This window comes from Oncorhynchus nerka, linkage group LG1 (genome assembly GCF_034236695.1).
Source record: "Oncorhynchus nerka isolate Pitt River linkage group LG1, Oner_Uvic_2.0, whole genome shotgun sequence".
In the NCBI taxonomy this organism is placed as follows: domain Eukaryota; kingdom Metazoa; phylum Chordata; class Actinopteri; order Salmoniformes; family Salmonidae; genus Oncorhynchus; species Oncorhynchus nerka.
In genome coordinates, this window is record NC_088396.1 from 48,178,510 (window position 1) to 48,203,853 (window position 25,344).

At 46.7% G+C, this 25,344-nt stretch overlaps 1 protein-coding gene across 10 annotated transcripts in view; it reads left to right on the forward strand.

Annotated features, from left to right (window-relative positions):
- LOC115124084 (dedicator of cytokinesis protein 9-like) overlaps positions 1-25,344 on the forward strand; it is a 229,148-nt gene that overhangs the window by 167,875 nt on the left and 35,929 nt on the right. For 8 of the 10 annotated variants that reach the window (XM_065019375.1, XM_065019381.1, XM_065019385.1 and 5 more), the window contains exons 33-45: positions 8,053-8,167; positions 8,283-8,416; positions 15,325-15,439; positions 15,690-15,756; positions 15,897-15,944; positions 17,669-17,808; positions 18,749-18,864; positions 19,156-19,293; positions 19,398-19,580; positions 21,048-21,161; positions 21,264-21,479; positions 22,972-23,029; positions 23,642-23,748. In XM_065019375.1, coding sequence (XP_064875447.1) covers positions 8,053-8,167; positions 8,283-8,416; positions 15,325-15,439; positions 15,690-15,756; positions 15,897-15,944; positions 17,669-17,808; positions 18,749-18,864; positions 19,156-19,293; positions 19,398-19,580; positions 21,048-21,161; positions 21,264-21,479; positions 22,972-23,029; positions 23,642-23,748 — 1,551 coding nt within the window. The remainder of the gene's footprint in view (positions 1-8,052; positions 8,168-8,282; positions 8,417-15,324; positions 15,440-15,689; positions 15,757-15,896; positions 15,945-17,668; positions 17,809-18,748; positions 18,865-19,155; positions 19,294-19,397; positions 19,581-21,047; positions 21,162-21,263; positions 21,480-22,971; positions 23,030-23,641; positions 23,749-25,344) is intronic. The other 2 variants (XM_065019383.1, XM_065019379.1) reach the window with 1 other exon arrangement.

Sequence of the window (25,344 nt, forward strand, 5' to 3'; positions counted from 1 at the left end):
ACAGCGTAAGGCTGCTAACTAGTGGCTGGCTACGACCACAACTCAAATCAACAGCGTGCAAAGGCTGCTAACTAGTGGCTGGCTACGACCATAACTCAAATCAACAGCGTAAGGCTGCTAACTAGTGGCTGGCTGCGACCATAACTCAAATCAACAGCGTAAGGCTGCTAACTAGTGGCTGGCTACGACCACAACTCAAATCAACAGCGTAAGGCTGCTAAAGTGGCTAAAAACGACCACAACTCAAATCAACAGCGTAAGGCTGCTAAGTAGTGGCTGGCTAGATGACAACTCAAATCAACAACGTAAGGCTGCTAACTAGTGGCTGGCTACGCACAACTCAAATCAACAACGTAAGGCTGCTAACTAGTGGCTGGCTAGGGTGACAACTCAAATCAACAACGTAAGGCTGCTAACTAGTGGCTGGTCGACCACAACTCAAATCAACAACGTAAGGCTGCTAACTAGTGGCGAAAGCTACGACCACAACTCAAATCAACGTAAGCTGGTAAGGCTGCTAACTAGCGTAAGGCTGGGATGGGTGTTGCTGGCCACCACAACTCAAATCAACAGCGTAAGGCTGCTAACAGTGGCTGGCTCAAGACCACAACTCAAATCAACAGCGTGGCTGTATAAAGGTGGCTGGCTGACACAACTCAAATCAACAGCGTAAGGCTGCTAACCAGTTTGCTGAGCTAGACCACAACTCAAATCAACAGCGTAAGGCTGCTAACTAGTAGATGGCTACGACCACAACTCAAATCCACAGCGTAAGGCTGCTAACAGTTTGGCTACGACCACAACTCAAATCAACAACGTAAGGCTGCTAACTAGTAGCTTGCTACGACCACAACTCAAATCAACAGCGTAAGGCTGCTAACTAGTGGCTGGCTACGACCACAACTCAAATCCACAGCGTAAGGCTGCTAAGGAGTGGTTGGCTAGACCACAACTCAAATCAACAACGTAAGGCTGCTAACTAGTAGCTGGCTCGACCACAACTCAAATCAACATTCAAGGCTGCTAACTAGTGGCTGGCTACGACCACAACTCAAATCAACAGCGAAGGCTGCTAACTAGTGACTGGTTTTACCACAACTCAAATCAACAGCGTAAGGCTGCTAACTAGTGACTGGCTATGGATTGACAACTCAAATCAACAGCGTAAGGATGCTAACTAGTAGCTGGCTGACGACCACAACTCAAATCAACAGCGTAAGGCTGCTAACTAGTGGCTGGCTAGACCACAACTCAAATCAACAGCGTAAGGCTGCTAACTAGTGAGCTGGCTACGACCACAACTCAAATCAACAGCGTAAGGCTGCTAACTAGTGGCTGGCACGACCACAACTCAAATCAACAGCGTAAGGCTGCTAACTAGTGGCTGGCTACGACCACAACTCAAATCAACAGCGTAAGGCTGCTAACTAGTAGCTGGCTACGACCACAACTCAAATCAACAGCGTAAGGCTGCTAACTAGTGGCTGGCTAGGCGACCACAACTCAAATCAACAGCGTAAGGCTGCTAAAGTGGCTGGCTACGACCACAACTCAAATCAACAGCGTAAGGCTGCTAACTAGTAGCTGTCTACGACCACAACTCAAATCAACAGCGTAAGGCTGCTAACTAGTGGCTGGCTACGACCACAACTAAAATCAACAGCGTAAGGCTGCTAACTAGTGGCTGGATACGACCACAACTCAAATGACAGCGTAAGGCTGCTAACTAGTGGCTGGCTCGACCACAACTCAAATCAACAACGTAAGGGCAGTGGCTAACCACAACTCAAATCAGCAGTAAGGCTGCTAACCAGTGACTGGCTACAACCACAACTCAAATCAACAGCGTAAGGCTGCTAACTAGTAGCTGGCTACGACCACAACTCAAATCAACAGCGTAAGGCTGCTAACTAGGGGCTGGCTTGAACAACTCAAATCAACAGCGTAAGGCTGCTAACTAGTGACTGGCTACGACCACAACTCAAATCAACAGCGTAAGGCTGCTAACTAGTAGCTGGCTACGACCACAACTCAAATCAACAACGTAAGGCTGCTAACTAGTGGCTGGCTACAGGACCACAACTCAAATCAACAACGTAAGGCTGCTAACTAGTGGCTGGCTACGACCACAACTCAAATCAACAGCGTAAGGCTGCTAACTAGTGACTGGCTACTACCACAACTCAAATCAACAGCGTAAGGCTGCTAAAGTGACTGGCTGACAACAACTCAAATCAACAGCGTAAGGATGCTAACTAGTAGCTGGAGACCACAACTCAAATCAACAGCGTAAGGCTGCTAACTAGTGGCTGGTTCGACCACAACTCAAATCAACAGCGTAAGGCTGCTAACTAGTAGCTGGAGACCACAACTCAAATCAACAGCGTAAGGCTGCTAACTAGTGGCTGGCTACGACCACAACTCAAATCAACAGCGTAAGGCTGCTAACTAGTAGCTTCCGACCACAACTCAAATCCACAGCGTAAGGCTGCTAACTAGTGGCTGGCTACGACCACAACTCAAATCAACAGCGAAGGCTGCTTTGCAGTGACTGGCTACGACCACAACTCAAATCAACAGCGTAAGGATGCTAACTGTAGCTGGCTCGACCACAACTCAAATCAACAGCTAAGGCTGCTAAAGTGGTTGGCTACGACCACAACTCAAATCAACAGCGTAAGGCTGCTAACTAGTGGCTGGACCACAACTCAAATCAACAGCGTAAGGCTGCTAACTAGTAGCTGTCCACCACAACTCAAATCAACAGCGATTAAGGCTGCTAACTAGTGGCTGGCTACGACCACAACTCAAATCAACAGCGTAAGGCTGCTAACTAGTGGCTGGCTACGACCACAACTCAAATCAACAGCGTAAGGCTGCTAACTAGTGAAGCAGCTACGACCACAACTCAAATCCACAGCGTAAGGCTGCTAACTAGTGGCTGGCTGACGACCACAACTCAAATCAACAACGTAAGGCTGCTAACTAGTGGCTGGCTACGACCACAACTCAAATCAACAGCGTAAGGCTGCTAACTAGTGACTGGCTACAACCACAACTCAAATCAACAGCGTAAGGCTGCTAACTAGTAGCTGGCTACGACCACAACTCAAATCAACAGCAAGGCTGCTAACTAGATGGGCTGGCTACGACCACAACTCAAATCAACATGGTGCTAACCAGTGGCATGACCACAACTCAAATCAACAGCGTAAGGCTGCTAACTAGTGAGCTTATTTCCACAACTCAAATCAACAACGTAAGGCTGCTAACTAGTAGCTGGGTATGGACAACTCAAATCAACAGCGTAAGGCTGCTAACTAGTGGCTATCTCTGACCACAACTCAAATCAACAGCGTAAGGCTGCTAACTAGTGGCTGGAAGACCACAACTCAAATCAACAACGTAAGGCTGCTAACTAGTAGCTGGCTACGACCACAACTCAAATCAACAGCGTAAGGCTGCTAACTAGTGGCTGGCTACGACCACAACTCAAATCAACAACGTAAGGCTGCTAACTAGTAGCTGGCTACGACCACAACTCAAATCAACAGCGTAAGGCTGCTAACTAGTAGCTGGCTACGACCACAACTCAAATCAACAGCGTAAGGCTGCTAACTAGTGGCTGGCTATGACCACAACTCAAATCAACAGCGTAAGGCTGCTAACTAGTGACTGGCTACGACCACAACTCAAATCAACAGCGTAAGGCTGCTAACTAGAGCTGGTTGGGGGCACAACTCAAATCAACAACGTAAGGCTGCTAACTAGTAGCTGGCTAGACCACAACTCAAATCAACAGACAGGCTGTAACTAGTAGCTGGCTACGACCACAACTCAAATCAACAGCGTAAGGCTGCTAACTGAGTGGCAGGCTACGACCACAACTCAAATCAACAGCGTAAGGCTGCTAACTAGTGGCTGGCTATGACCACAACTCAAATCAACAGCGTAAGGCTGCTAACAACTCAAATAGTGGCTGGCTACGAACACAACTCAAATCAACAACGTAAGGCTGCTAACTAGGCTGGCTACGACCACAACTCAAATCAACAGCGTAAGGCTGCTAACCAGTGTGAACTGGCTACGACCACAACTCAAATCAACAGCGTAAGGCATATTAACTAGTAGCTGGCTACGACCACAACTCAAATCAACAACGTAAGGCTGCTAACTAGTGGCTGGCTAGACCACAACTCAAATCAACAGCGTAAGGCTGCTAACTAGTAGCTGGCACCACAACTCAAATCAACAGCGTAAGGCTGCTAACTGAGTGGCAACGGGGCTACGACGACAGGTAAACAAAAATCAACAGGAGACCACATACCTCAAACCGTGATTAAGGGCTAACTAGTGGCTGGTCAGCTACCACAACTCAAATCAACAGCGTAAGGCTGCTAACTAGTGGCTGGCTACGACCACAACTCAAATCAACAGCGTAAGGCTGCTAACTAGTGGCTGGCTACGACCACAACTCAAATCAACAGCGTAAGGCTGCTAACTAGTAGCTAACTAGTGGCTTTTTACCACAACTCAAATCAACAGCGTAAGGCTGCTAACTAGTGGCTGGCTACGACCACAACTCAAATCAACAGCGTAAGGCTGCTAACTAGTGAGCTGGCTACGACCACAACTCAAATCAACAGCGTAAGGCTGCTAACTAGTGGCTGGCTACGACCACAACTCAAATCAACAGCGAAGGCTGCTAACTAGTGGTCAGAGAGTGACCACAACTCAAATCAACAGCGTAAGGCTGCTAACTAGTAGCTGGCTATGACCACAACTCAAATCAACAGCGTAAGGCTGCTAACTAGTAGCAAGCTACGACCACAACTCAAATCAACAGCGTAAGGCTGCTAAGAGTAGCTGGCTTTGGGACCACAACTCAAATCAACAGCGTAAGGCTGCTAACTAGTGGCTCTTCTACGACCACAACTCAAATCAACAGCGTAAGGCTGCTAAAGTGGCTGGCTGGCCCACAACTCAAATCAACAGCGTAAGGCTGCTAACTAGTGGCTGGCTAAACCACAACTCAAATCAACAGCGTAAGGCTGCTAACTAGTGGCTGGCTACGACCACAACTCAAATCAACAGCGATGGCGTAAGGCTGCTAAGGGTCAGTAGAGGGACCACAACTCAAATCAACAGCGTAAGGCTGCTAACTAGTGACTTGGACCACAACTTCAAATAGTCAGGAGATGGGCTTAACTAGTAGCTGGCTAGCTCCAACTCAAATCAACAGCGTAAGGCTGCTAACTAGGGGCTGGCTACGACCACAACTCAAATCAACAGCGTAAGGCTGCTAACTAGTGGCTTTACGACCACAACTCAAATCAACAGCGTAAGGCTGCTAACTAGGAGCTGGCTAGAGAAAAACTCAAATCAACAGCGTAAGGCTGCTAACTAGTAGCTGGTGACCACAACTCAAATCAACAGCGTAAGGCTGCTAACTAGTGGCTGGCTACGACCACAACTCAAATCAACAGCGTAAGGCTGCTAACTAGTAGCTGGCTACGACCACAACTCAAATCAACAGCGTAAGGCTGCTAACTAGTGGCTTGCAGGACCACAACTCAAATCAACAGCGTAAGGCTGCTAACTAGTGGCTGGCTACGAAAACTCAAATCAACACGTAAAAAAAGAGGCTACGAAACAACTCAAATCAACACTAAGGCTGCTAACAGTGGCTGGCTACGACAAACTCAAATCAACAGCGTAAGGCTGCTAACTAGAGCTGGCTACGACCACAACTCAAATCAACAGCGTAAGGCTGCTAACTAGTGGCTGGCTACGACCACAACTCAAATCAACAATGTAAGGCTGCTAACTAGTAGCTGGCTACGACCACAACTCAAATCAACAGCGTAAGGCTGCTAACTAGTGGCTGGCTACGACCACAACTCAAATCCACAGCGTAAGGCTGCTAACTAGTGGCTGGCTACGACCACAACTCAAATCCACAGCGTAAGGCTGCTAACTAGTGGCTGGCTACGACCACAACTAAAATCAACAGCGTAAGGCTGCTAACTAGTGGCTGGCTACGACCACAACTCAAATCCACAGCGTAAGGCTGCTAACTAGTGGCTGGCTACGACCACAACTCAAATCAACAGCGTAAGGCTGCTAACTAGTGGCTGGCTACGACCACAACTCAAATCAACAGCGTAAGGCTGCTAACTAGTGGCTGGCTACGACCACAACTCAAATCAACAGTGTAAGGCTGCTAACTAGTGGCTGGCTACGACCACAACTCAAATCCACAGCGTAAGGCTGCTAACTAGTGGCTGGCTACGACCACAACTCAAATCAACAGCGTAAGGCTGCTAACTAGTGGCTGGCTACGACCACAACTCAAATCAACAGCGTAAGGCTGCTAACTAGTGGCTGGCTACGACCACAACTCAAATCAACAGCGTAAGGGCTGCTAACTAGTGGCTGGCTACGACCACAACTCAAATCAACAGCGTAAGGCTGCTAACTAGTGGCTGGCTACGACCACAACTCAAATCAACAGCAGTAAGGCTGCTAACTAGTGGCTGGCTATGACCACAACTCAAATCAACAGCGTAAGGCTGCTAACTAGTGGCTGGCTACGACCACAACTCAAATCAACAACGTAAGGCTGCTAACTAGTAGCTGGCTACGACCACAACTCAAATCAACAGCGTAAGGCTGCTAACTAGTGGCTGGCTACGACCACAACTCAAATCAACAGCGTAAGGCTGCTAACTAGTAGCTGGCTACGACCACAACTCAAATCCACAGCGTAAGGCTGCTAACTAGTAGCTGGCTACGACCACAACTCAAATCAACAGCGTAAGGCTGCTAACTAGTGGCTGGCTACGACCACAACTCAAATCAACAGCGTAAGGCTGCTAACTAGTGGCTGGCTACGACCACAACTCAAATCAACAGCGTAAGGCTGCTAACTAGTAGCTGGCTACGACCACAACTCAAATCAACAGCGTAAGGCTGCTAACTAGTGGCTGGCTACGACCACAACTCAAATCAACAGCGTAAGGCTGCTAACTAGTGGCTGGCTACGACCACAACTCAAATCAACAGTGTAAGGCTGCTAACTAGTGGCTGGCTACGACCACAACTCAAATCCACAGCGTAAGGCTGCTAACTAGTGGCTGGCTACGACCACAACTCAAATCAACAGCGTAAGGCTGCTAACTAGTGGCTGGCTACGACCACAACTCAAATCAACAGCGTAAGGCTGCTAACTAGTGGCTGGCTACGACCACAACTCAAATCAACAGCGTAGGGCTGCTAACTAGTGGCTGGCTACGACCACAACTCAAATCAACAGCGTAAGGCTGCTAACTAGTGGCTGGCTACGACCACAACTCAAATCAACAGCGTAAGGCTGCTAACTAGTGGCTGGCTATGACCACAACTCAAATCAACAGCGTAAGGCTGCTAACTAGTGGCTGGCTACGACCACAACTCAAATCAACAACGTAAGGCTGCTAACTAGTAGCTGGCTACGACCACAACTCAAATCAACAGCGTAAGGCTGCTAACTAGTGGCTGGCTACGACCACAACTCAAATCAACAGCGTAAGGCTGCTAACTAGTAGCTGGCTACGACCACAACTCAAATCAACAGCGTAAGGCTGCTAACTAGTAGCTGGCTACGACCACAACTCAAATCAACAGCGTAAGGCTGCTAACTAGTGGCTGGCTACGACCACAACTCAAATCAACAGCGTAAGGCTGCTAACTAGTGGCTGGCTACGACCACAACTCAAATCAACAGCGTAAGGCTGCTAACTAGTAGCTGGCTACGACCACAACTCAAATCAACAGCGTAAGGCTGCTAACTAGTAGCTGGCTACGACCACAACTCAAATCCACAGCGTAAGGCTGCTAACTAGTAGCTGGCTATGACCACAACTCAAATCAACAACGTAAGGCTGCTAACTAGTGGCTGGCTATGACCACAACTCAAATCAACAGCGTAAGGCTGCTAACTAGTGGCTGGCTACGACCACACTTCAAATCCCTAACTGTAAAGACTTGACTAATGGTTCATTTTCCTTTCAGAATGGAAGAGATGATCCACTCTTGGGCAACACCGTGATGTTTACACCTCCGAGATCCAGTACTTTTTTCGACAACAGTTTGCACAAGGATTTGTTTGGAGTCATCTCTGGCACCGGTGAGATTCAGTGTCCTTTTGGCACCGATGTGAGATTTAACTCATGTTGTCCAGTGGTGATTGAGGGACACAAGGGTCATATATTTAACCATGCTGACGTTTCTATGTTCTTCAGCCTCCCCTCATGCATCCTCTACCCCCAACGTTAACTCTGTCCTCCACACTGACTCCCGGGGCTCCCTAATCAGCACTGACTCTGGAAACAGCCTTCATGAGAAGAGCAACGATAAGAACAACTCTCTGGACAAGGTACCGTGGACTCATGCTACAGCCACTGTCATGGACCATTACTTAAAGATGATCATGTTTACTTATCATTGGTAAAATCACTGCAGGCTGAGATCTGCTTGACATCAGTTACTGAGGGTCGAGCCAATGCCTGAGGACTGTAGCACATGGCTACTGCAGTGATGTTAGTCTGTTAGTGTTAGTCTGTTAGTGTTAGTCTGTTAGTCTGTTAGTGTTAGTGTGTTAGTGGTAGTCTGTTAGTCTGTTTTTCTGTTAGTATTAGTCTGTTAGTGGTAGTCTGTTTTTCTGTTAGTATTAGTCTGTTAGTGTTAGTCTGTTAGTGTTAGTCTGTTAGTGGTAGTCTGTTAGTGTTAGTCTGTTAGTGGTAGTCTGTTAGTCTGTTTTCTGTTAGTGGTAGTCTGTTAGTGTTAGTCTGTTAGTGTTAGTCTGTTAGTGTTAGTCTGTTAGTCTGTTTTTCTGTTAGTATTAGTCTGTTAGTGGTAGTCTGTTAGTGTTAGTCTGTTAGTGGTAGTCTGTTAGTGTTAGTCTGTTAGTGGTAGTCTGTTAGTGTTAGTCTGTTAGTGTTAGTCTGTTAGTCTGTTAGTGTTAGTCTGTTAGTATTAGTCTGTTAGTGTTAGTCTGTTAGTGGTAGTCTGTTAGTGGTAGTCTGTTAGTGGTAGTCTGTTTTTCTGTTAGTATTAGTCTGTTAGTGTTAGTCTGTTAGTCTCGTTAGGCTAGAAATATATTTGGGTGGGGTCAATACAAGTTTCAGCAGCTATTTAGTTGGTCAGATTTAGGCCACAGATTTATTTGAGGATTTTCCATGCATCGTTTTCAGTATTTTCACAGACAGACACATGAGAGGTACACCTGTTATACCAGTGACAGTAATGAGGTTAGTGCCTGTTAACTTGTCATTGTACTATTGACTTCTCCATCCACCTACCCACTACTGCTGCTGGCAGAAGGAGAATTTCAGGTGGAGACACTCTGCCAATATGCTACGCTTATTTTCCGAACCCGAGGACTCCATTCGCTCCAAACGCGCCACCATGGACTTTATGGCTCACTGTCCCCAGTATCTCAGAGAATCATGACCCCCACCACTCCACTCCAAGTACAGAATTAAAATAAACATCCCTCACCCTTACCTTCTCCCCTTCCTCCCAAGAGTGTCCTGTGTGTGTGAGTGTGTGTTTTAGTCTTTGCCGAGGTCCTTTCTTTGCCAGGAGGATGATACACAGTTTAATCTCTGGTGCCATGAAGCACAGCTACTGCTTTCTGGTTTTCTGTAGGAGTGACACTGAAGCATGCAACCCGGCTGGAGTCTCTTCATTTCTTATCTCCCTCATGTGTGCCGTGTGACTCTTTTAGCTGTAAGAGTTATAGAGGATTGTTCTCAGAACTCTAGAACTTAGGGCTGGCACGGTTACCGTTTACGGATTCTCAACAACACAATGAAACGTTGTTGCACCTTGCTGAAACAAGACAGGCGTTGTTTGAGAACGAGTATTCGTGGTAGCCTAGGCAACGCCCTCCTCCTCCATGCAGAAGCACACATAGACATATGCCGTCAGCAGCTGAGGAAAAGGAGAACATTTGATTGGTTATAACGGTGACCACGGTGACCGTCACAAGCCCTGTACAGTATGTACTGAGGAGGTCCTCTTTCTTTGTGTTATGTTTCTGTCTGTTCTTTTCACCGTTTTCTTTATGAATGATAGTCTGAGGAGACAGTTAGTCAGAAAGGGAAAGAAAGATAATGTAATATCTGCTTCATTTTTAAGCCACGAATGACATCCATCTACGATATAGACTCTCTTTCATAAATAATTCGTGAAAATTATCACCTACTGTGTTAAGTTTTCAGACTGGGTGTACAGAACATTACGGACACATGCTCTTTTCATGGCATAGACTGACCAGGTGGATCCAGGGGAAAGCTATGATCTCTAATTGATGTCACTTATTAAATCCTCTTCAATCAGTATAGATGAAGGTGAGGAGGCAGGTTACAGGAGGATTTTTAAGCCTTAAGAAAATTGTAGACATGGATTGTGTATGTGTGCCATTCAGAGGATGAATGGGCAAGACAAAATATTTAAGTGCATTTGAATGGGGTTTGGTAGTAGGTGCCAGGCGCACGACTTTATGTCAAGAACTGCAACGCTGCTGGGTTTTTCTGCTCAAAAGGTTCCTGTCTGTATCAAAAATGGTCCACCACCCAAAGGACATTCAACTAACTTGACACAATTGTGGGAAGCAGTGGAGTCAACATGGGCCAGTGTCCCCGTGGAACTATTTCGACACATTGTAGAGTCCATGCGCCAACGATTGAAGGCTGTTCTGAGGGCAAAAGGGTGGAGGTATAACTCAATATTAGGAAGGTGTTCCTAATGTTTGGTATAATCAGTGAATATGGCAGCTAAGTTTAGCCGCTAACTATCTCTCTCAACAAGATATGGCTTCAGTCTGTTAGCGCTGGTCTACACTAACTCACCGCTGGTAAAGGAAGACGCTGTATTTTCCCACGCTATGGTAGATCTGCTACTCCACTGCTTCCTGCTCTCTGTCCCGGCTTAGAGAGTGCTTTGTTGATTCCTGCTTCCTGCACTCTGTCCCGGCTTGGAGAGTGCTTTGTTAATTCCTGCTTCCTGCTCTCTGTCCCGGCTTAGAGAGTGCTTTGTTAATTCCTGCTTCCTGCTCTCTGTCCCGGCTTAGAGAGTGCTTTGTTAATTCCTGCTTCCTGCTCTCTGTCCCGGCTTGGAGAGTGCTTTGTTAATTCCTGCTTCCTGCTCTCTGTCCCGGCTTAGAGAGTGCTTTGTTAATTCCTGCTTCCTGCTCTCTGTCCCGGCTTGGAGAGTGCTTTGTTAATTCCTGCTTCCTGCTCTCTGTCCCGGCTTGGAGAGTGCTTTGTTGATTCCTGCTTCCTGCTCTCTGTCCCGGCTTAGAGAGTGCTTTGTTAATTCCTGCTTCCTGCACTCTGTCCCGGCTTGGAGAGTGCTTTGTTAATTCCTGCTTCCTGCTCTCTGTCCCGGCTTAGAGAGTGCTTTGTTAATTCCTGCTTCCTGCTCTCTGTCCCGGCTTGGAGAGTGCTTTGTTAATTCCTGCTTCCTGCTCTCTGTCCCGGCTTGGAGAGTGCTTTGTTAATTCCTGCTTCCTGCTCTCTGTCCCGGCTTAGAGAGTGCTTTGTTGATTCCTGCTTCCTGCTCTCTGTCCCGGCTTGGAGAGTGCTTTGTTAATTCCTGCTTCCTGCTCTCTGTCCCGGCTTAGAGAGTGCTTTGTTGATTCCTGCTTCCTGCACTCTGTCCCGGCTTAGAGAGTGCTTTGTTAATTCCTGCTTCCTGCACTCTGTCCCGGCTTAGAGAGTGCTTTGTTAATTCCTGCTTCCTGCTCTCTGTCCCGGCTTGGAGAGTGCTTTGTTAATTCCTGCTTCCTGCTCTCTGTCCCGGCTTGGAGAGTGCTTTGTTAATTCCTGCTTCCTGCTCTCTGTCCCGGCTTAGAGAGTGCTTTGTTGATTCCTGCTTCCTGCTCTCTGTCCCGGCTTGGAGAGTGCTTTGTTAATTCCTGCTTCCTGCTCTCTGTCCCGGCTTGGAGAGTGCTTTGTTGATTCCTGCTTCCTGCACTCTGTCCCAGCTTGGAGAGTGCTTTGTTGATTCCTGCTTCCTGCTCTCTGTCCCGGCTTAGAGAGTGCTTTGTTGATTCCTGCTTCCTGCTCTCTGTCCCGGCTTAGAGAGTGCTTTGTTGATTCCTGCTTCCTGCACTCTGTCCCGGCTTAGAGAGTGCTTTGTTAATTCCTGCTTCCTGCACTCTGTCCCGGCTTAGAGAGTGCTTTGTTGATTCCTGCTTCCTGCTCTCTGTCCCGGCTTAGAGAGTGCTTTGTTGATTCCTGCTTCCTGCTCTCTGTCCCGGCTTAGAGAGTGCTTTGTTAATTCCTGCTTCCTGCACTCTGTCCCGGCTTAGAGAGTGCTTTGTTAATTCCTGCTTCCTGCACTCTGTCCCGGCTTAGAGAGTGCTTTGTTAATTCCTGCTTCCTGCACTCTGTCCCGGCTTAGAGAGTGCTTTGTTGATTCCTGCTTCCTGCACTCTGTCCCGGCTTAGAGAGTGCTTTGTTTTTGAAATTTATTTTATTTTTTACCCCATTTTCTCCCCAATTTCGTGGTATCCAATTGTTTAGTAGCTACTATCTTGTCTCATCGCTACAACTCCCGTACGGGCTCGGGAGAGACGAAGGTTGAAGGTCATGCATCCTCCGATACACAACCCAACCAAGCCACTGGAGAGTGCTTTGTTGATTCCTGCTTCCTGCTCTCTGTCCCGGCTTGGAGAGTGCTTTGTTAATTCCTGCTTCCTGCTCTCTGTCCCGGCTTAGAGAGTGCTTTGTTAATTCCTGCTTCCTGCACTCTGTCCCGGCTTAGAGAGTGCTTTGTTAATTCCTGCTTCCTGCTCTCTGTCCCGTCTTAGAGAGTGCTTTGTTAATTCCTGCTTCCTGCTCTCTGTCCCGGCTTAGAGAGTGCTTTGTTAATTCCTGCTTCCTGCTCTCTGTCCCGGCTTGGAGAGTGCTTTGTTAATTCCTGCTTCCTGCTCTCTGTCCCGGCTTGGAGAGTGCTTTGTTGATTCCTGCTTCCTGCTCTCTGTCCCGGCTTAGAGAGTGCTTTGTTAATTCCTGCTTCCTGCACTCTGTCCCGGCTTGGAGAGTGCTTTGTTAATTCCTGCTTCCTGCTCTCTGTCCCGGCTTAGAGAGTGCTTTGTTAATTCCTGCTTCCTGCACTCTGTCCCGGCTTAGAGAGTGCTTTGTTAATTCCTGCTTCCTGCTCTCTGTCCCGGCTTGAGAGTGCTTTGTTAATTCCTGCTTCCTGCTCTCTGTCCCGGCTTGGAGAGTGCTTTGTTAATTCCTGCTTCCTGCTCTCTGTCCCGGCTTAGAGAGTGCTTTGTTGATTCCTGCTTCCTGCTCTCTGTCCCGGCTTGGAGAGTGCTTTGTTAATTCCTGCTTCCTGCTCTCTGTCCCGGCTTGGAGAGTGCTTTGTTGATTCCTGCTTCCTGCACTCTGTCCCGGCTTGGAGAGTGCTTTGTTGATTCCTGCTTCCTGCTCTCTGTCCCGGCTTAGAGAGTGCTTTGTTGATTCCTGCTTCCTGCTCTCTGTCCCGGCTTAGAGAGTGCTTTGTTGATTCCTGCTTCCTGCACTCTGTCCCGGCTTAGAGAGTGCTTTGTTAATTCCTGCTTCCTGTACTCTGTCCCGGCTTAGAGAGTGCTTTGTTGATTCCTGCTTCCTGCTCTCTGTCCCGGCTTAGAGAGTGCTTTGTTGATTCCTGCTTCCTGCTCTCTGTCCCGGCTTAGAGAGTGCTTTGTTAATTCCTGCTTCCTGCACTCTGTCCCGGCTTAGAGAGTGCTTTGTTAATTCCTGCTTCCTGCACTCTGTCCCGGCTTAGAGAGTGCTTTGTTAATTCCTGCTTCCTGCACTCTGTCCCGGCTTAGAGAGTGCTTTGTTGATTCCTGCTTCCTGCACTCTGTCCCGGCTTAGAGAGTGCTTTGTTAATTCCTGCTTCCTGCACTCTGTCCCGGCTTAGAGAGTGCTTTGTTAATTCCTGCTTCCTGCACTCTGTCCCGGCTTAGAGAGTGCTTTGTTGATTCCTGCTTCCTGCACTCTGTCCCGGCTTAGAGAGTGCTTTGTTAATTCCTGCTTCCTGCACTCTGTCCCGGCTTAGAGAGTGCTTTGTTGATTCCTGCTTCCTGCTCTCTGTCCCGGCTTAGAGAGTGCTTTGTTAATTCCTGCTTCCTGCTCTCTGTCCCGGCTTAGAGAGTGCTTTGTTTTTGAAATTTATTTTATTTTTTACCCCATTTTCTCCCCAATTTCGTGGTATCCAATTGTTTAGTAGCTACTATCTTGTCTCATCGCTACAACTCCCGTACGGGCTCGGGAGAGACGAAGGTTGAAGGTCATGCATCCTCCGATACACAACCCAACCAAGCCGCTGGAGAGTGCTTTGTTAATTCCTGCTTCCTGCTCTCTGTCCCGGCTTGGAGAGTGCTTTGTTAATTCCTGCTTCCTGCTCTCTGTCCCGGCTTGGAGAGTGCTTTGTTGATTCCCACTTCCTGCTCTCTGTCCCGGCTTGGAGAGTGCTTTGTTAATTCCTGCTTCCTGCTCTCTGTCCCGGCTTGGAGAGTGCTTTGTTAATTCCTGCTTCCTGCTCTCTGTCCCGGCTTGGAGAGTGCTTTGTTAATTCCCACTTCCTGCTCTCTGTCCCGGCTTGGAGAGTGCTTTGTTAATTCCCACTTCCTGCTCTCTGTCCCGGCTTGGAGAGTGCTTTGTTGATTCCCACTTCCTGCTCTCTGTCCCAGCATGGAGAGTGATTAAGCCCTGCACGTACAACTGATCTGATCTCCCCCGCATCTAGAGCCCAGAAGGGCCTGAGTGACTGACTCCATTAGTCAGTTAGGCACCATGAGTACCCTGTGCTTGCTGCCAGCCATTACAGTAGGCTTACCTACTTATGAGTGCATCATATGAATGTAAATGTATAGGAGATAGATGCACTGAAGGTACTTTAGTATTACATCATCAGAAATAGATGTACTGAAGGTACTTTAGTATTACATCATCAGAAATATATGTACTGAAGGTACTTTAGTATTACATCATCAGAAATAGATGTACTGAAGGTACTTGAGTCTATCATTGAACTGATCATGTAATACTAACGTTTCAGGTACAGAAATCAGCATGAAAAATTATTCAGTATCTTATTTTTCCTACCCTTTTTGCCTTATAAAACATGTACAGATGACCATACATTAAGAACAACAACATGATACATTTGAACAACAAACACAAATCTCCCAATAGCATTACTGTTCTGAATAGAGCAGTACCACAGGTTGTCAGTAGCGAGTGTTGTAGTGTAATTTAGCTGATCTCTGACCTCCCTCAGAGCCAGCCAGCGGCAGCTCTGAGCGGCAGCCTGCTGCGTTTTGACAAGCTGGACCAGGCTGAGATCAAGAGCCTGCTCATGTGCTTCCTCCACGTCCTCAAGAGCATGTCTGAGGGTAAGACTTCACCGCTCTCTACTCAAGCACTTCATTTGATTTTGATTTTGATTTTTTTTTTGGGGGGGGGGATATCCTTCGTGAACTGTGTATTCCTACAGCCAGTAGTTTTCCTCAGGACTGTGTCCTAAATGACACCCTATTCCCTATTTCGTGCACTACTTTTGTTTAACAAGGGCCCATAGGGTACTTTAGGATACAGGGTACCATGTAGGACACACATATAACCCTTCGCCTCTCCTTCGTTCAGATGCTCTGTTTACCTACTGGAACAAGGCCTCGTCTACTGAGCTCATGGACTTCTTCACTCTCGTAGAGTAAGCATCGGACTGTCAGCTTAACCTTGTCATTGTCCCCATGCTACTTTATACCATTTTACTGTATAGATTGAGTATGTTTAAGCATCTTTTTATTAGCCGCAATGAGTAACAATGAGTCTAATGCTTTTTTTCTCCAGAGTGTGTCTCCATCAATTCAGATATATAGGAAAGAGATGCATCGCAAGGTAATGTTGCTGTCCGAATGGTTCAATTGAAGCTTTTATGTAAAAACCTGTAGATGAGACTAAATGACTTCATTTATTACACCATTTGTTGATAGTTATCGTGTTGAAAATGTTGCTGTTTTAATGTCAGTGTGAATATTGTCCAAGCCATTTTAACGTGATAGTACACCACAAGCTGTTCCATATCTACTGAAGATGCTCTGAATGTTTTCTAGTAGCACCTGAGATCGTTTGAATGACACAACCATTGCTTGATGTCGTTAGTGATAGGTCTAAAATATTACCCGTGTGTGGCTTGGTTTGTTGAGTTGTATTACCGTTGTGTGTAAAGTAAAGGCCCTCAAACACGACAGAATATATACCACACACCACCCAGTACGCTCATATTTACCTTTGGACTGGACTCTGGCACACACTTTCTCTGTGAGAGCTCTGTCCTGATGGCTCTCCGATCTCTCTGACCATCACCACTGTCTGTTTATCTGTTTACTTTAATGCTGGCAAGTTTAATATAGTAAATTAAACAAACATGGCTCCTGCCCCCTCCTGCTTGGGTAAGACTACAAATGGAATTAACTCTCCTATACTAAAAGCATGTTTTCTTCTCTCTTTTCTGATTGGCCGTTTTATAACGCCACACCACTTTGATTGGCCATGTAATTGCACCACACAACTATAACCTGCCGTGAGCTTCACCGTCTACTGTGTCTCTTTCATAGTCACGTGCATGAGTTGGCTTCTGCTGCTACTAACTGCTATAGTGCTGCTCTAGTAATGTCTGCTTCTCCGGATATCACCTCACAACCGGACTTATCAACACTGAATCAAGATTGTATATATGATCAGAAATAAACTGAATGCACAAAACATTAAGAACACTTGCTCTTTCCATGACATTGACTGTTCAGGTGAAAGCTATGATCCCTTATTGATGTCACTTGTTAAATCCACTTCATATCAGTGTAGATGAAGTGGAGGAGACAGGTTAAAGGAGAATTTTTAAGCCTTGTGGCAATTGAGACATGGATTGTGTATGTGTGTCATTCAGAGGGTAAATTGGCAAGACAAAATATTTAACTGTCTTTGAACAGGGTATGGTAGTAGGTGCCAGGCGCACCGGTTTGTGTCAAGAACGGCAACGCTGCTGTGTTTTTCACGCTCAACAGTTTCCTGTGTGTATCAAGAATGATCCACCACCTAAAGGAATTCCAGACAACTTGACAACTGTGGGAAGCATTGGAGTCAACATGGACCAGCATCCCTGTGGAACGCTTTCGACACCTTGTAGAGTCCATGGACCCGACGAATTGAGACTGTTCTGAGGGCAAAAGGGGGTGCAACTCAATATTAGGAAGGTGTTCCTAATGTTTTGTACACCCAGTGTAGAAAGAATAGTTGTGTGTCAAATTAGCCTCAAAATGCTCCTAACAAACCTAAAGCAGACATTCCTATGGGTTTTATTGTCTCTTTGGCCCTATTTCTAGCCTGGGAGACAGTTTATGATTCAGACAACCTTAAACAGGAACTGATCTGGCTACCAGGCTATACAGTATTTCCTTCTATTTTATGATCAATAGAATAGTTAGGTATGTGTAAATATCCATTCTAACCTGCTAGACTAACCCTGGCCCTGGTATGTGTGATATCCATTCTAACCTGCTTGACTAACCCTGGTCCTGCTGGTAGTGGGCCAGTTGTCTAACAGTTTCCTGTTTCCTCATCAGGAGCCAGGAAGGGGTGGGACCCATAACAGCACATGAGCGGAAGTCTCAGACTTTGCCTGTGTCCCGTAACAGGGCGGGAATGATGCATGCCCGCTTACAGCAACTCAACAGCCTGGATAACTCATACACTTTTAACCACAGTAAGTGTCCCCAATCACCCGCCTCTTAACCATGGGCCCCTCCCTCTGTAGCCAGTCACCTCATCATCACCATCATCATCATCATGTGTGCCACACCCAAGTCCAAAGTCAGCTGTTCCTGAGCCATTTATCCATGGATGTGGTGGTTTTGAGTGAACAAAAGTGAAGGGTTTTATCCTAGAAAGTATATGACCCCTCGGGGGTCAACACATATCCAGTCGTCACGGGATATGTGTTGAAGGGATGGTTTTAATCAGGACCAAGTTCACTGCTGTAACCGTTGTATTGACTTCACCAAAAGCAAAAGAGATTCAGCTCTATAGCAAGTATCTTACTTGATTCCCTTTTAATGAAGTGAATTTCTTTGTGTTTTCAGTGTAAGAAAGATTTCAAGTGTTCTTGGAATATCTGTAGACCATGGTAAGAATGTATCAGGTCAACGACAGGCAGCTTACAGACTATTAGCTCTGTTCATCTGGTTGAATTAAGAGCATGCCATTTTAGCTGAGAATGAGCCCTTTTAAACCCTCTGTTCCATCTGACATGTTCATTTCTGTTCCCTTCGTAACTCATTTCATTGTATTCAAACCTCTGAAGTTAAATGCGTTTGTTTTCAACTCAACTGAATATTATTTCCTCCTCTTAAGCAGTTTTTTTTTTTTTGCCTTGATACTAATAATAGCTATTCTTTCAGACTGTATTGTAATGATTACTCAGAATTGGGCATCTATGCAGCCCTGACTCAGAGTCATCCCAAATGGCAGCCTATTCCCTATATGGTGCACTACTTTTGACCAAAGCCCTATGCGCCCTGGTAAAAAAAAAGTAGTGCACTAAATAGAGATTAGGGTGCCGTTTGAGATGCAACCAGAGCAGTACAGGAGTGTATTGTAGGGGTGATGTGAGAGAGCTCCAGCAGTGTGGTGTGTGTCCTCTGCAGCCTATAGCCACTCTGATGCTGACGTGCTGAACCAATCGGTTTTGGAGGCTAACATCGCCACGGAGGTCTGCCTCACCGTGCTGGACACTCTCAGCATCTTCATCATGGGATTCAAGGTACACTCCTAACTGCTATAATAAGTGATCCTCAACATGTAAAACGCACCACCTTCCTTGTTTGTTATGTGATTATGTTATCTAATAAACTTGAAACTCCCTCTTCAGCTTTGCCTTTACCAATCATTGACAAGAACCCCCTCCTGCTTGTCTACATACATGCATTTGATCTATGTTGTTGGTGATTTCATTTGATATTTCATCCTTTTTCTACTTCTTACTTGATGTTTTCTGTTAGTGTCAATCTCTGGCTTTTGAAGTTGCTAACTGTCTGTCCTCGTATGTTGTCAGACCCAGCTCTGTTCGGACCATGGCCACAACCCGCTCATGAAGAAGGTGTTTGAGGTGCACCTCTGCTTCCTACAAATCAACCAATCAGAGACAGCCCTCAAGCAGGTCTTCACCTCGCTGCGCACCTTCATCTACAAGGTGAGGAGGCCATTGGTTCTTAACAGTTCACAGTAGTCAAGTGTTTTTCTCTCCCTCTCTTAACCGTGCCGACTATCTAATCATCACTGTGTGTCTGTTTCCAGTTCCCCTGCACCTTCTTCGAGGGCCGAGCGGACATGTGTGCTTCGTTCTGCTACGAGATCCTGAAGTGCTGTAACTCGAAGCTGAGCTCCATCCGCAGCGACGCCGCCCACCTCCTCTACTTCCTCATGAAGAGTAACTTTGACTACACAGGACGCAAGTCCTTCGTCCGCACTCACCTACAGGTGAGAAAGAGGGAGAGAGAGTGCGAGAGAGAGAGAGAGATGAGGGGGGGGGTTACCCTCTACATGCTGATCCATTTGTCTCCTCAGAACGTCTCTATGTAGAAGAACAGTCTATGGAACTCTCCTAAAGAGTGGTTTGTCTGATGGTTATGGGAGTAGTGTGTTATAGACGTGATGGTTATGGGAGTAGTGTGTTATTGACGTGATGGTTATGGGAGTAGTGTGTTATTGACGTGATGGTTATGGGAGTAGTTTGTTATTGACGTGATGGTTATGGGAGTAGTTTGTTATTGACGTGATGGTTATGGGAGTAGTGTGTTATTGACGTGATGGTTATGGGAGAAGTTTGTTATTGACGTGATGGTTATGGGAGTAGTTTGTTATTGACGTGATGGTTATGGGAGTAGTGTGTTATAGACGTGATGGTTAGGGGAGTAGTGTGTTTATGACGTGATGGTTATGGGAGTAGTGTGTTATAGACGTGATGGTTAGGGGAGTAGTGTGTTTATGACGTGATGGTTATGGGAGTAGTGTGTTATAGACGTGATGGTTATGGGAGTAGTTTGTTATTGACGTGATGGTTATGGGAGTAGTGTGTTATAGACGTGATGCTTAGGGGAATAGTGTGTTTATGACGTGATGGTTATGGGAGTGGTGTGTTTATGACGTGATGATTAGGGGAGTAGTGTGTTTATGACGTGATGGTTATGGGAGTAGTGTGTTTATGACGTGATGGTTATGGGAGTAGTTTGTTATTGACGTGATGGTTATGGGAGTAGTTTGTTATTGACGTGATGGTTATGGGAGTAGTGTGTTTATGACGTGATGGTTAAGGGAGTAGTGTGTTATAGACGTGATGGTTATGGGAGTCATTTTTATTGACGTGATGGTTATGGGAGTAGTGTGTTATAGACGTGATGGTTAGGGGGTAGTGTGTTTATGACGTGATGGTTATGGGAGTAGTGTGTTATAGACGTGATGGTTATGGGAGTAGTGTGTTATAGACGTGATGGTTATGGGAGTAGTGTGTTATAGACGTGATGGTTATGGGAGTAGTGTGTTTATGACGTGATGGTTAGGGGTGTAGTGTGTTTATGACTTGATGGTTAGGGGAGTAGTGTGTTATTGACGTGATGGTTATGGGAGTAGTGTGTTATTGACGTGATGGTTATGGGAGTAGTGTGTTATTGACCTGATGCTTATGGGAGTAGTTTGTTATTGACGTGATGGTTATGGGAGTAGTGTGTTATTGACGTGATGGTTATGGGAGTAGTGTGTTATTGACCTGATGGTTATGGGAGTAGTGTGTTATAGACGTGATGGTTATGGGAGTAGTGTGTTATAGACGTGATGGTTATGGGAGTAGTGTGTTATTGACGTGATGGTTATGGGAGTAGTTTGTTATTGACGTGATGGTTATGGGAGTAGTTTGTTATTGACGTGTGCAACTTCCGCCATCTCGCTCAGGTGGTGATCGCCGTCAGTCAGCTGATTGCTGATGTCATCGGTATCGGAGGAACCCGCTTCCAGCAGTCCCTGTCCATCATCAACAACTGTGCCAACGGTGACAAGACAATCAAGGTCAGAACCCGATGGATGCTCTATTCTCATTGAAACTCCATGTTACCATTGGACCACATTAATAATCTGGTCTTTACTCTTCCTGTTTATTGTCCTGTACAGAACACAGCCTTCCCGTCAGATGTGAAGGACCTGACCAAGCGGATCCGGACGGTCCTGATGGCCACGGCTCAGATGAAGGAGCATGAGAGGGACCCGGAGATGCTGGTGGATCTGCAGTACAGCCTAGCCAAGTCCTACGCCAGCACGCCCGAGCTCCGCAAGACCTGGCTGGACAGCATGGCCCGCATCCATGTGAAGAATGGAGACCTGTCCGAGGTCTGTACCAGGCTAGTGGTCAGAGTGTGAAGAATGGTGACTTGTCCGAGGTCTGTACCAGGCTAGGGGTCAGAGTGTGAAGAATGGTGACCTGTCCGAGGTCTGTACCAGGCTAGTGGTCAGAGTGTGAAGAATGGTGACCTGTCCGAGGTCTGTACCAGGCTAGTGGTCAGAGTGTGAAGAATGGTGACTTGTCCGAGGTCTGTACCAGGCTAGGGGTCAGAGTGTGAAGAATGGTGACCTGTCCGAGGTCTGTACCAGGCTAGTGGTCAGAGTGTGAAGAATGGAGACCTGTCCGAGGTCTGTACCAGGCTAGGGGTCAGAGTGTGAAGAATGGAGACCTGTCCGAAGTCTGTACCAGGCTAGGGGACAGAGTGTGACGAATGGAGACCTGTCCGAGGTCTGTACCAGGCTAGGGGACACAGTGTGACGAATGGAGACCTGTCCGAGGTCTGTACCAGGCTAGGGGTCAGAGTGTGAAGAATGGTGACCTGTCTGAGGTCTGTACCAGGCTATTGGTCAGAGTGTGAAGAATGGTGACCTGTCCGAGGTCTGTACCAGGCTAGGGGTCAGAGTGTGAAGAATGGTGACCTGTCCGAGGTCTGTACCAGGCTAGTGGTCAGAGTGTGAAGAATGGAGACCTGTCCGAGGTCTGTACCAGGCTAGTGGTCAGAGTGTGAAGAATGGTGACCTGTCCGAGGTCTGTACCAGGCTAGGGGTCAGAGTGTGAAGAATGGTGACCTGTCCGAGGTCTGTACCAGGCTAGGGGTCAGAGTGTGAAGAATGGAGACCTGTACCAGGTCTGTACCAGGCTAGTGGTCAGAGTGTGAAGAATGGAGACCTGTACCAGGCTAAGATTCAGAGTGTGAAGAATAGAGACCTGTCCAAGGTCTGTACCAGGCTAGTGGTCAGAGTGTGAAGAATGGTGACCTGTCCGAGGTCTGTACCAGGCTAGGGGTCAGAGTGTGAAGAATGGTGAACTGTCCGAGGTCTGTACCAGGCTAGTGGTCAGAGTGTGAAGAATGGAGACCTGTACCAGGCTAGGGGTCAGAGTGTGAAGAATGGAGACCTGTCCGAGGTCTGTACCAGGCTAGGGGTCAGAGTGTGAAGAATGGAGACCTGTCCGAGGTCTGTGCCAGGCTAGTGGTCAGAGTGGGAAGAATGGAGACCTGTACCAGGCTAGGGGTCAGAGTGTGAAGAATGGAGACTTGTCCCGAGATCGGCACCAGGCTAGGGGTCAAAGTGTGAAGAATAGAGACCTGTCCCGAGATCGGCACCAGGCTAGGGGTCAGGCTAGGGGTCACAGTGTATAAGTATAAGAGGATGGGCCTATGCCAGAGGGATGCGTGTTATTTTGAGGTGTAGTTATTTAAGGAGTGGATTATGGTAGAATCTCTATATGGAGTGTGATTATGTAATATGATGAATTCAAGTCATGTGACTGGCTAGTCAAACGTACTGATGTATCTGTGATGTTCTCTGTTGTTCACAGGCAGCCATGTGTTATGTGCACGTGGCAGCACTGGTGGCCGAGTATCTCCGGAGGAAAGGTGCAGTATGTTGCTCATTATTGCCACTTGGTGGTGCCATTTTCTCTTTTTTCACAGACATCACAAGGGGTTAATTAAATGGTCAGCGCGCGATGTGATTTTAATGAAATGATTGGTAGTTGTTTGTTTTGTTATTAATACGTAGTCCAATACTATACTGTGCATATTGCACATATTTCTATGTAATCTGTCGTTCTTGTGTCTCAGAGTAGGAGTGCTGATCTAGAATCAGGTTCTCCCTGTCCATTTGTTCTTATTCAATGTGATCTAAAGAGGCAAAACTGATCCTAAATCAGCACTCTAACGCTTGATACAGGCAATCCCAAATTTGTGATTTGGTTATGTAATCTGTGTTTCAGTGTTGGTTCACACGTGTTCTTTACTTCTTAACACCAGAGGGTTAATCACCTCAGCAGGTCCAATCATAGCACACTATATGAGAGAGCAGTTCTCAAACGTTGACCTTTTGCCTGTTTGTACATGACAGAATGTTCTGAGTGAAATCATATTTTCCCCTTAATGTAGAACCTGTCTAATAGGCCACAGAAATAAGAAAACATCTTTCTATTTGGTTTATTGATGATGGTCCCCGTCTCCTTTAACGGTCCGTAGGCATGTTCAAGCAGGGCTGCTCAGCCTTCCGAGTGGTCACCCCCAACATTGATGAGGAGGTATCCATGATGGAGGATGTGGGCATGCAGGATGTCCACTTCAACGAGGTGAGAGACTAAAAGCCAGCTGCTAGGTCAACTAATGAGTTTTGGTGCTTGTTCCTTTTTGGGCGGGCATTCACATGTCTTATATCCATTTCACACTAAGACGTTTTTCTGCCAACTTTATCATACCACCAACTTTATCATACCACCAACTTTATCATACCACCAACTTTATCATACCGCCAACTTTATCATACCCCCAACTTTATCATACCACCAACTTTATCATACCACCAACTTTATCATACCACCAACTTTATCATACCACCAACTTTATCATACCGCCAACTTTATCATACCGCCAACTTTATCATACCACCAACTTTATCACACCCCCAACTTTATCATACCGCCAACTTCATCATACCGCCAACTTTATCATACCACCAATTTTATCATACCGCCAACTTTATCATACCCCCAACTTTATCATACCACCAACTTTATCATACCACCAACTTTATCATACCACCACCTTTTCTTTATATCTGAAAGGTATTGCCAGTATCAAAGCCAAAACTTTTATTTCCACCTAACAACCTAGTAATCATTTAGTCAAAGTTCTGTCTACGGCCTAGTATGAAACGTAGCCATAATGCTGAGGCGGCATTGGCACGCACTACTATCTTAAAACTCTTGATGGTTGCTAGGCAGTGCCCATTAACCATCCTCCTGCCGGTTCTAAACTCTTGATGGTTGCTAGGCAGCGCCCATTAACCATCCTCCTGCCGGTTCTAAACTCTTGATGGTTGCTAGGCAGCGCCCATTAACCATCCTCCTGCCGGTTCTAAACTCTTGATGGTTGCTAGGCAGCGCCCATTAACCATCCTCCTGCCGGTTCTAAACTCTTGATGGTTGCTAGGCAGCGCCCATTTACCATCCTCCTGCCGGTTCTAAACTCTTGATGGTTGCTAGGCAGCGCCAATTAACCATCCTCCTGCCGGTTCTAAACTCTTGATGGTTGCTAGGCAGTGCCCATTAACCATCCTCCTGCCGGTTCTAAACTCTTGATGGTTGCTAGGCAGTGCCCATTAACCATCCTCCTGCCGGTTCTAAACTCTTGATGGTTGCTAGGCAGTGCCCATTAACCATCCTCCTGCCGGTTCTAAACTCTTGATGGTTGCTAGGCAGTGCCCATTAACCATCCTCCTGCCGGTTCTAAACTCTTGATGGTTGCTAGGCAGCGCCCATTAACCATCCTCCTGCCGGTTCTAAACTCTGCAGGGCATGTCACTTCTCTTCAGCGGTGCATGACTCCAGGACCTTTGGAGTCGACTCCGACTGCTGTGAACGACTCTCGCTCGACTCTCGAAACACTCTGAAACGGACACACACACACACACATACACACACACACACACACACACACACATACAGTACACCCCATCTCATTATTGCAGTCCCACACATACAGTACATATCATCTCATTATTGCAGTCCCACACATACAGTACACACCATCTCATTATTGCAGTCCCACACATACAGTACACACCATCTCATTATTGCAGTCCCACACACACAGTACACACCATCTCATTATTGCAGTCCCACACACACAGTACACACCATCTCATTATTGCAGTCCCACACACACAG